Source organism: Natrix helvetica, assembly GCF_964273705.1.
Source record: "Natrix helvetica genome assembly, chromosome: 1".
Lineage (NCBI taxonomy): Eukaryota > Metazoa > Chordata > Lepidosauria > Squamata > Natricidae > Natrix > Natrix helvetica.
In genome coordinates this window covers 73,589,461-73,600,318 of record NC_138548.1, presented here as the reverse complement: position 1 = coordinate 73,600,318, position 10,858 = coordinate 73,589,461, and the positions used below count along the sequence as shown (strand labels likewise).

Genomic DNA, 10,858 nt, shown 5'->3' with positions numbered 1-10,858 from the left:
TTCCTCCTATTTTCCCCACAAAAACCATCCTGTGAGGTGGGTTGGACTTGAGAGACAGTAACTGGCCCAAAATTACCAGCCAGTTTTCATCGCTAAAGCAGGACTTGAACTCACAATCTCCTGCTTTCTAGCCTGGTGCTTTAACCACTAGACCAAATTGGCATATAAAATATAAGTCATGTAAAAAGTTGATTTAAAAAAGAAATCACTTAACTGAACTGCTCTGTACACCTTAGGTTCTAACGAAACCATTGGAAAATGGTCTCATTACGTTAAATATTTTAATAGAAAATGAAGGAATTGCATAATTGCACCAAGATACGCAAGGATAGAAATGCAAGATTCTTTGTTATGATTTTAATCTTTTCCTCTTGGTTTTATTGAAATTGTACAGGAAGGTAACTTTAGTGAATGAGTACAAATATAAAATTAAGAGAAAATCTGCATTTACAAATACAGAACACAACTGCTCTAAACTCATCTAACATTCTCCAGCACTTAATACACTTTTGCAAACTGTAAGAAACTGAGCTTGCAGAATTCCATCAGATTGAATTTTTCAGCATAGCAAAGTCCCATCACTGTATTCTGCTGCATCTGCAAGCAAAATAAAAACAGTGACAATTTTATCATGCCATGAACAAAGTTGTAAACATTTTCAGGAGTCTTTCAATACTTGGACCAAAGATGCTTGATGGCACTAAATAATTGCAAACCAATAGCCTCCTAATCAAGGCAGCAGTGACAGCTGTACTTCTTAAGCAATGCCAACAGCAGATCACTCCTGATGCTCTCTTATATTCAGTTTACTATTAGTTAGAAATTGATTTGAAAATATCAGTATTGGTTCCATGCTAAAAGTTTTTTAGGCATGCTAATCCCCTTGTTTAATTTCATTGGGCAATCTTTGCAAACCAAACCACAAATAATCAAACAAAAAAACAGTTTATTGCAAGGAAAGATAGTTCTGTAGATTCTAGCCACATTAGCTTTTCAGATTTCTTTGCCATCTTTCTGAACTATATTCATGGTTCAACAGGTAGTCCTTAACTTACAGCAGTTCATTTAGGGACCATTCAAAGTTACAATGGCACTGAAAAATGTGAGTTATGACTCTTTTTTACACTTAAGATTGTTGCAGCATCCACATGGTCATGTGATCAAAATATGGACGTTTGGCAACTGTCTTATATTTATGACAGTTGCCATATCCCAGGGTCACATGATCTCCTTTTGCAACCTTCTAACAAGCAAAATCAATGGGGAAGCCAGATTCACTTAACAACCATGTTACTAACTTAATTACTCAGTGATTCACTTAACCGTGGCAAGAAAAGTTGTGAAATAGGGCAAAACTCACTTAACATATGTCTCACTTAGCCACATAAATTTTGGGCTCAGTTGTTGTTGTATGCCTATGTTTTAGAAAATGAGATGATACCCATGAAACATTATTCTGATTGCAAGTCCAACCATTTAAAGTTTTATAGATTTTCAAGCTAAAATAATTTAGAAAACAAGCTTGCGCAACTGATTATTGAATCACCAGGTGCAGTAGTGATATAAAATCTACTTTAGAAAATATTGTTCTGATGGCTTCACTGAAAAATTTTGAAACTGTGAGTCTAGGAAGATTAGTTAGAAGATTGTATTAGTGGGCAGGCATACAGAAAGAAAGAAGTATAAACATATTTATCATCTTCATCAATGATTTGGATGAGGGAATAAATGAGGAACTCATCAAATTTGCAGATATACCAAGCTGGCAGGAATAGCCAACACTCCAGAAGATAGGCTTAAGATACAGAAGGATCTTGACAAACTTGAACATTGGGCACTATCTAATAAAATGAAATTCAGTGGTGAAAAGAGTAAGGTTCTACATTTAGGCAACAAAAATGGAATGCACAGGTACAGTATAGGCGATACCTTGCTCAGTAGTAGTAACTGTGAAAGGGATCTTGGAGTCCTAGTGGACAACCATTTAAATATGAGCCAGCAGTGTGCAGCAGCTGCCAAAAAAGCCAACACAGTCCTAGGCTGCATCAACAGAGGGATAGAATCAAGATCATGTGAAGTGTTAATACCACTTTATAATGCCTTGGTAAGGCCACACTTGGAATACTGCATTCAGTTCTGGTCGCCACGATGTAAAAAAGATGTGGAGACTCTAGAAAGAGTGCAGAGAAGAGCAACAAAGATGATTAGGGGACTGGAGACTAAAACATATGAAGAACGGTTTCAGGAACTGGGTATGTTTAGCTTAAGAGAAAGAAGGACTAGGGGAGACATGATAGCAGTGTTCCAATATCTCAGGGGTTGCCACAAAGAAGAGGGAGTCAAACTATTCTCCAAGGCACCTGAGGGTAGAACAAGAAGCAATGGGTGGAAACTAATCAAGGAGAGAAGCAACTTAGAACTGAGGAGAAATTTCCTGACAGTTAGAACAATTAATCAGTGGAACAGCTTGCCTCCAGAAGTTGTGAATGCCCCAACACTGGAAGTCTTTAAGAAGAGGTTGGATAGCCATCTGCCTGAAACGGTATAGGGTTTCCTGCCTAGGCAGGGGGTTGCACTAGAAGACCTCCAAGGTCCCTTCCAACTCTGCTATTGTATTGTATTGTATATTTTATGCATATATAAACATTCCACTACAAAAAAAGGTGAAATTAAAACTAATAGCATGTATGTAACTGTACAAAGGGAGAAGAAAAAGAAACTAATCATGGTCACGTAGGACTCCTCTGAGTGTAGCAGCAAATCAATACAAACAGAAAATATGCAATAGTTACTGATCATATTTGAAAGAAGAGAAAGAAAACATAGAAAGCCTAATGTAGAATAGTGTCATCTGTGAACCAAGTTGTTATGTCCTGGTCATGCCACAATGAATCACTGTCTATAGAAACAAAATATTCATATAGCATATTGTGAACCCATGAACTCTCCCATGTCTGGGTGACCATATTCGTTTTAAAACATCAAACTGAAAGGATATTTAACTATGATTAATTGCTATAGGACTTTATACAGAGACAGCATTTTATAAGGCTGAGCGCCAAAGAATTGAGGCCTTTGAACTATGGTGCTGGAGAAGACTCCCGCGAGCCTCTAGGACTGCGAGGCGATCAAACCGGTCAGTCCTAGAGGAGATCAACCCTGACTGTGGACCAGAGGAATGCCGTTGATATAGTTTACTTGGACTTCAGTAAGGCTTTTGATAAGGTAGACCATAACCTACTACTAGATAAAGTAGAAGAATGTGGGTTAGACAGCATCACCACCAGATGGATTGGTAACTGGCTGACCAACCGCACTCAACGTGTAGTTCTCAATGGAAATGCATCTACATGGAGGGAAGTATGCAGTGGAGTACCCCAAGGCTCTGTTTTAGGCCCAGTACTCTTCAACATCTTCATCAATGATTTGGATGAGGGAATAAATGGGGAACTCATCAAATTTGCAGATGATACCAAGCTGGCAGGAATAGCCAACACTCCAGAAGATAGGCTTAAGATACAGAAGGATCTTGACAAACTTGAACATTGGGCACTATCTAATAAAATGAAATTCAATGGTGAAAAGAGTAAGGTTCTACATTTAGGCAACAAAAACGGAATGCACAGGTACAGTATAGGTGATACCTTACTCAGTAGTAGTAACTGTGAAAGGGATCTTGGAGTCCTAGTGGACAACCATTTAAATATGAGCCAGCAGTGTGCAGCAGCTGCCAAAAAAGCCAACACAGTTCTAGGCTGCATCAACAGAGGGATAGAATCAAGATCACGTGAAGTGTTAATACCACTTTATAATGCCTTGGAATACTGCATTCAGTTCTGGTCGCCACGATGTAAAAAAGATGTGGAGACTCTAGAAAAAGTGCAGAGAAGAGCAACAAAGATGATTAGGGGACTGGAGACTAAAACATATGAAGAACGGTTGCAGGAACTGGGTATGTTTAGCTTAAGAGAAAGAAGGACTAGGGGAGACATGATAGCATTATTCCAATATCTCAGAGGTTGCCACAAAGAAGAGGGAGTCAAACTATTCTCCAAAGCACCTGAGGGTAGAACAAGAAGCAATGGGTGGAAACTAATCAAGGAGAGAAGCAACTTAGAACTGAGGAGAAATTTCCTGACAGTGAGAACAATTAATCAGTGGAACAGCTTGCCTCCAGAAGTTGTGAATGCCCCAACACTGGAAGTCTTTAAGAAGATGTTGGATAGCTATTTGTCTGAAACGGTATAGGGTTTCCTGCCTAGGCAGGGGGTTGGACTAGAAGACCTCCAAGGTCCCTTCCAACTCTACTATTGTATTGTATTGTATTGTATTGCTCTTTAGAAGGCCAGATCCTGAAGATGAAACTCAAATACTTTGGCCACCTAATGAGAAGGAAGGACTCACTGGAGAAGAGCCTAATACTGGGAATGATTGAGGACAAAAGAAGAAGGGGACGACAGAGAATGACTGAAGCAATTGGCGTGAGCTTAAATGGTCTCCAGGGAATGGTAGAGAACAGGAAGGCCTGGAGGAACACTGTCCATGGGGTCACAATGGGTCAGACACAACTTCGCAACTAACAACAACAACAAATCTATGTTTACAATGGAAGCCTTAGTAAGTTCAGTGAAATTTCTTTCTTAGCACTTGTAATTAAAACCTGTATTCATGTGCTGTATTAATCCATAATGTGGACTGTTTGGTATTTGCTTAGAATATTCTCTAAATCAGTGTTTCTCAAACTTGGCGACTTGAAGTCCTGTGGACTTCAACTCCCAGAATTCCCCAGCCAGCTATGCTGGCTGGGGGATTCTGGGAGTTGAAGTCCACAGGACTTCAAGTCGCCAAGTTTGAGAAACACTGCTCTAAATCCATGGTATGTTAACATATCTATGGCTTAACTGGGGTTTATTGAACAAAATCCATTGTTAAGAAATTATAACTAAGCATGACATATGAAGCAAGCCCAATAACTTTGATTCAGCAGGAAGCTTTGCTTGTATGGAGCCATGAGTTACTTCCAACAAAATGAAATAAAACATTGTCTCTGACCTCTATCCAGTAATATAATATGCATAAATGTGGCATACTTGCAGAAGTGTCCCCAGCAATTTTGCAATAGTTGTTGTACTGTAATATTCTGCACATAATTTGAAAAATATTGGATATAGTTCTAAATGCAGGTTATACCTGAGAAAGTGTCTCACCATCAAGAGTGCGATTGGCCTACTCTACCCTGCAGTACCCTGCAGACCCTGTTTGTCAAGGAATTCGGGCTGGCAGTGTCCAGGAGAAGAACCTTTTTTGCTGTGACTCCTGTCCTGTGGAACATCGTGCCCCCACCAGGCGTGAATCACACCCACCTTTTGACCTTCCCGAAAGGGCCTAAACACTTGATTGTGACAACTGACCTGGGGGCCCCAAGGGGTGTATGTCATTCTGGAGATGGTTAATGGGTTAAGAGAAGATCCTACCTCCTTCTCATGTGCGTCTTCCTTCCTTCCTTCCAATCTTTGCCAATTTTAAACCAATTTTAGTGTTATTATTTATTGTTTTAATGATTCATATTAACATTGTCTCTGTGTGAGATGGGCAACATATAGGACAAACAAACAAACGTGTTCCCAGAATATATTTTGAAACTCAGTAATTCAAATTCCAATGCAATCTAATGGAGGATCCAAAAATTAGCTACTGTAAGGGCAATGAATAATTGCATTTAGTTAACATTCTTTCTCCAAACTGAGAGGCTATAATCTGTACATAACCACAGAAGCCCAGCCAGAATATTTGTACCTTTTGCAGTGAAAGGGCCAACCTGTTATGTGTCAAAATGGACAGCAAATGTTTTTCCTTTGCCCTTTTTGATGTCCTTGGATTCTTTAGGCATTTCTGTAGTTGTTTTTGTTTTCTTGAAATGTTTTTCCCTTTCTTCCTTGTGTCTTTTTAGTGCCTCATAAAAGGCTCTTCGTGTCCAGGGATTTGGAGGGATTCCTAACCAAGGCTAAAATACAAGTAGTAAAGCAAAATATCAACAGACAGAAGTCAAAACACATAGACCCATATATCCTCCCATATAGATATTTGCTTAACATTAACATTGCAACCTACAAATCATTTAAGCCGGCATGCTGTTTGCGAATATGGCTATTAACTATTATCTAACTATTATAATCAAACTGCATATTACTTCACAGGCATCGTCCAGATTCTTCAACTGAAATCATATGGAAAGCCTTGCCTAAAGTAAATTCTTCTGCATGGGGATGGCTTGCACTACAGATGGCTTGCACTACAATGGCCATCAGTTTCAAAAGGCATATTGGCTGGCTAATAGCTAGGTGTTATAGTCAGAAGATCCAAAATGGAGATCACGGGACTGTGGGGCACTGAACCATTGTAATTGCAAGATGGCTGCCACATCCCTGAATCGTAACATGAAATGGCTGCAACTATAAAGATTAGTCAAATGTCTCCTTGTTAAGGACTATTGTGACTTTGAACAGTTGCGGAACAAGCCTCACTGTAGTGAACTTGCTGCAACCTGTCTGATATGCCTTTATAGAAAAACAAATGCCTTGACTTCCAGGTCCTTTTAGAATAAAAGTATGGGTCTTCTGCTTTCTTCGTGGCAATGTTGGTGCTGCTGCTCCAATGTTGATGCTACATCAGGCCAATTGCTTCAGCCAAATGATCTTGGAGGGAAGTTGCCAATAACTAAAGAGAACAGATTGCAGCCAAGATTGTGGTTGCCACTAAAGAAACACAAAACACATATATGGGAAGATTTGTATCAGGAAAAGATAGAAAATGCTACTTCCATATCAGATCAGGAAAGAATGAAGTTAATTGACTTGGTTATAAGCTAGGAATGTGAGGAGGGCTATGTTGTGTGAAAATGAGTTTGGATTTGCTCTGTTTGCAAATTCTTGGGTTCAATTGACAGATTGGGAAAATCATATTAAAAGTACCAGTCTGAAATCTGTCAGAATTGACTATGTGAGATATTAGCTTTAATACCTTGAAATGAGAGGAAAGAGAAAGCATTTGATTACCCACCCCTTTGCTTTTAATTTTTGTACCAATGGACAAGGTAGAAAAACTCACAAAACCAGAAAATTAAGTGATGCATAGGCTTACGGCATAACTGCATAACTTTTAAATGCAGATGATCAAGCCATTATTTCAGTTTCAACCTTAATGACAAAAGCATTAAGATAAGCTGTGTCCTATAATATGGACGATTATTTGGTTGTTAATTACAAAATGAAATAAAATAGCATAAAATTATGGTCTTTTCCGAGGGACCATATACTGTACATTTATGTGTATACACACACACAGAGTAAAATGGTGGGAATTTTATTTATTTATTTATTTATATAGTCATCCAATTCAGAAGAGGATTCTAGGTGACTTGGAATTTGATGAAACGTGAAAAGCAACTAATTATAAACATATGATTGGTGCAATACTGGAACATAAAAAAAATAAGACTAACAGAAATAGCAGTTTGTGGAGCAGTATTATATGATGCGCATTGAGTACAGAATGTCCTGGAGTTCGGACCACTTGTTTAGCAACACTTCTGTATATTTTTTTAATCTGTTCTGTCATTTTCTTTTTCCTATTTCCTTTTTCACATTTACTATTTTTTTCTTTGTATTTCTTGTTATATGTGCAAAATATTTTAATAAAACTACTTTTGAAAAAGAGATATCCTACAGGTTATAGTTTATATTCTGATTATTAGGAAATTTCTGATTACTAGGAAAAAACTTGTTAACAGCAAGAATAGTTGACAGTGGTGAGGATTACTTAGTGACTTGATTTCACTTTCACCCCATGGTTTCAAGTGAATGTCAGACAGTCATCTTTAGGCAATCCTTTAATTAGGAGTTTTGCATTAAACGGAATTCACATGCATTAATATTAAACTTTAAGTTGGCAAGACGGCATGCAGTCTTTCCAATTTAATGTTCTAGGGTATTGTCTTACACCCTTTTCCACCCTCCAACAATCTACCACTGAGTGTGTCCTGTGGACACAATCAGAGTCTCCATAAATACCTAGAGTTGGATGTACAGAAAGCAAATGTTTTGCTCATTTTGTTAGAAGTAAACTTCAGGGAATGCAGTATCCATTCTACTCTACTAAAATATTTAGGCTTTCTTTTTTTGTATTTACTATGTTTGTATTATTTGTATTTTTTAAAAAAAATATTTAAAAAAACTAAATTAACTGTTGTAAATTGAGGACTACCATCCCAGACAAATGATTGTCCAATCTTTTAAATCTCGTAAGATTGCAGACTCGGCACCGCGGCAGGTTTCTATCGTAGTTAGGCGGGAAGGGCAGGGACGGAATTTTATATTATACTAGAGGTCTTCAAACTTGGCAATTTTAAGACATGTGGACTTCAACTCCCAGAATTCTTCAGCCTGCTGGGAATTGAAGTCCAACAAGTCTTAAAATTGCCAAGTTTGGGGACGCCTATAAACTAGGCTAAGGACTCCGGGGATAACGAAGAGAAGCTCGCATTGGCGGCGCTCCACGCTGGAACCCACCCACCCCCACCTTCTTCTTTGACGTCAGAATGGAAGGGCGGAGCTAAGGCCTGAACAGGAAGAGCAGAAGGGGAAAAGCGCGCCTTGGCCGGAAACCCTTCGTCGCGCTATTCCCCGAGGCGGCCTGTTCTTGTCCGGCATGGCGCTGCTGAGCCCACGTGTATCTGCCCGGGCCGCCTATCATTCTTTCTTCCCGCTCGGCGAACGGGACCAGGCGAAACAAAACTCCGGCCCTCGTGGCGTTTCGGTCTCCCTGAAGCGCCGAGGGGCCAAGAAGCGGCAGCAGCTGAAGGGCTCGGCAGGCAGGGATTGCTCTGTCGCATCCGAAGCGGCCGGCGAGGAGCAGCCTAGAGATGCGTTCCGGCTTTCGGGCGCCAAGGAGAAGCGAAAACCGAAACGGAACAATAGGTCGACTTGCAAATACTTGGCTGCCTTGCAGAGCCGGCAGAAAGCGTTGCGGAGGAAGGCGGAGCGCAGACGGGGAGACCAAAAGGGTCCTGAACCACCCGCAGCATCTGCTTCCCTGCCCCAGGGAGAAGGGGGACCCTTTTACTCCCGGGAATTGTCTTCAAGCTGCTCTCTCCTGCCTCTCCTCCAAGACCTAGAAAAGGTCCGGGATAGCCGGGAGCGAGCTGCCCAACTGTTCCAGTGGCTCATCGCTCCTGTTTCCTCGCAGGAATTCTTTCATCAGTACTGGGAGAAGTCACCGCTTCTGATCCACAGGCACAACCCAAGTTATTATCAGGATCTCTTTTCGACTGCTGAGTTTGATAACATCCTGCGCAACCACAGTGTCCAGTTTGGTGTCAACTTGGATGTGACCAGTTACGAGGATGGGAAGAGGGAGACCCATAATCCTGTGGGCAGGGCAGTGCCAGCCGTGGTCTGGGATTTCTATAGGAACGGCTGCTCCCTCAGGATGCTGAACCCTCAGGCCTTTTCGGTTACTGTCTGGCACGTCCTGTCTATCCTACAGGAGAAGTTTAGCACTATGGTTGGTGCCAACACTTACCTGACTCCTGCTGGAGCTCAGGGCTTTGCCCCACATTATGACGACATTGAGGCGTTTGTGATCCAGCTGGAAGGAAAGAAGCACTGGCGGGTTTACGCCCCTAGGCAGCCGGCTGAGATGTTGCCTCGCTTTTCAAGTAGCAATTTTAGCCAGATGGAGATTGGTGAACCGATTCTGGAGACTGTCTTAGAAGCTGGAGACCTGCTCTACTTCCCCCGTGGGTTTATACATCAAGGGGATTGCCTCCCAGAGGCTCATTCTCTCCACATAACAGTTTCCTCCTATCAGCAAAACTCCTGGGGAGACTTGCTGGAAAAACTTCTCCCTGCAGCATTGCAGATGGCCATTGAAGAGGACATTGAATATCGTCAAGGCCTCCCTGCAGACTATCTGGAATACATGGGTGTCATAAACACCGATGCTGAAGATCCACGCCGGACCTTTTTTTTGCAGAAGATCAGGACTTTAATCACAAAACTAATGGATTATGCACCAGTTGATGCTGCAGTGGATCAGAAAGTCAAGTCTTTTTTTCATGACTGTCTTCCTCCAGTGCTGACTGAGACTGAAAAAGCATTGAGTGTTCTCAGGCATCCAGCACGGTGGGAGAATGGAAATGTGCAAAATGTTGACATCCAGCTTGAGAAAACTACACAAATATGTCTACTTCGATATGGCATTGTCAGGTTGTGCAATGAAGGAGATGCTACTTTGCTGTATTATACCACAGAAAACTCAAGAGTGTACCACAAGGAGGAGCCTAAGTATTGTGAAATAGAGTCTGATTACATAGATGGAATTGAATTTTTGGTCTCCTCTTATCCAAATTACATCCCTGTGGGCACCCTTCCTTGTGGTTCTTTGAACGATAAGATTGCCTTGGCAACTTTTTTGTTTGAGAAGGGGTTGCTGATTACTAAAAAACCTCTTTCATCTGGCAACATAAAAATAAATGAATTGTAAGATGTTATTTTTCTTGTACTTACTAATATATTTAAGATAGTAATCCAAAGCTTTGAGAACTTCCTGCTTGGAGTTTCTGTTTGATCTGCAGAAATAAAGAAATATATATGTGTGTGTATGTGTTTATCATATTTTATATATATATATAGATAGATTTATATATATCATAGATTTTCACGGGTGTAGGTATGCTGGTCTTTTTGTATTCGGGTCTTTTCCCATGTAAGATTATCTTACATGGGAAAAGACCCGAATACAACAAGACCAGCATATATATGTTTATAGCATAGTATTTATTCTTAATTTTGAAAATCAG

At 40.4% G+C, this 10,858-nt stretch overlaps 2 protein-coding genes across 2 annotated transcripts in view; one reads left to right on the top strand and one right to left on the bottom strand.

The window, feature by feature from the left end:
- Nucleotides 1-376: 376 nt before the first annotated feature.
- HEATR4 (HEAT repeat containing 4) overlaps nucleotides 377-10,858 on the bottom strand; it is a gene marked incomplete at its 5' end in the record, with an annotated part of 43,400 nt that continues 32,918 nt past the window's right edge. Inside the window, 3 exons of the mRNA XM_081943724.1 lie at nucleotides 377-597; nucleotides 5,797-6,004; nucleotides 10,566-10,627. Of these exons, the coding sequence (XP_081799850.1) occupies nucleotides 5,822-6,004; nucleotides 10,566-10,627 (245 nt within the window). The 3' untranslated portion in view covers nucleotides 377-597; nucleotides 5,797-5,821. The remainder of the gene's footprint in view (nucleotides 598-5,796; nucleotides 6,005-10,565; nucleotides 10,628-10,858) is intronic.
- On the top strand, nucleotides 8,621-10,654 carry RIOX1 (ribosomal oxygenase 1). The gene has a single exon (XM_081942900.1). It carries the CDS (start codon nucleotides 8,707-8,709, stop codon nucleotides 10,540-10,542), a length of 1,836 nt encoding a protein of 611 aa, XP_081799026.1. The 5' UTR covers nucleotides 8,621-8,706; the 3' UTR covers nucleotides 10,543-10,654.

Coding starts and splice junctions, on each gene's coding strand:
- RIOX1 (XM_081942900.1), top strand. CDS start 8,707: ATGGCGCTGCTGAGCCCACGTGTATCTGCCCGGGCCGCCTATCATTCT.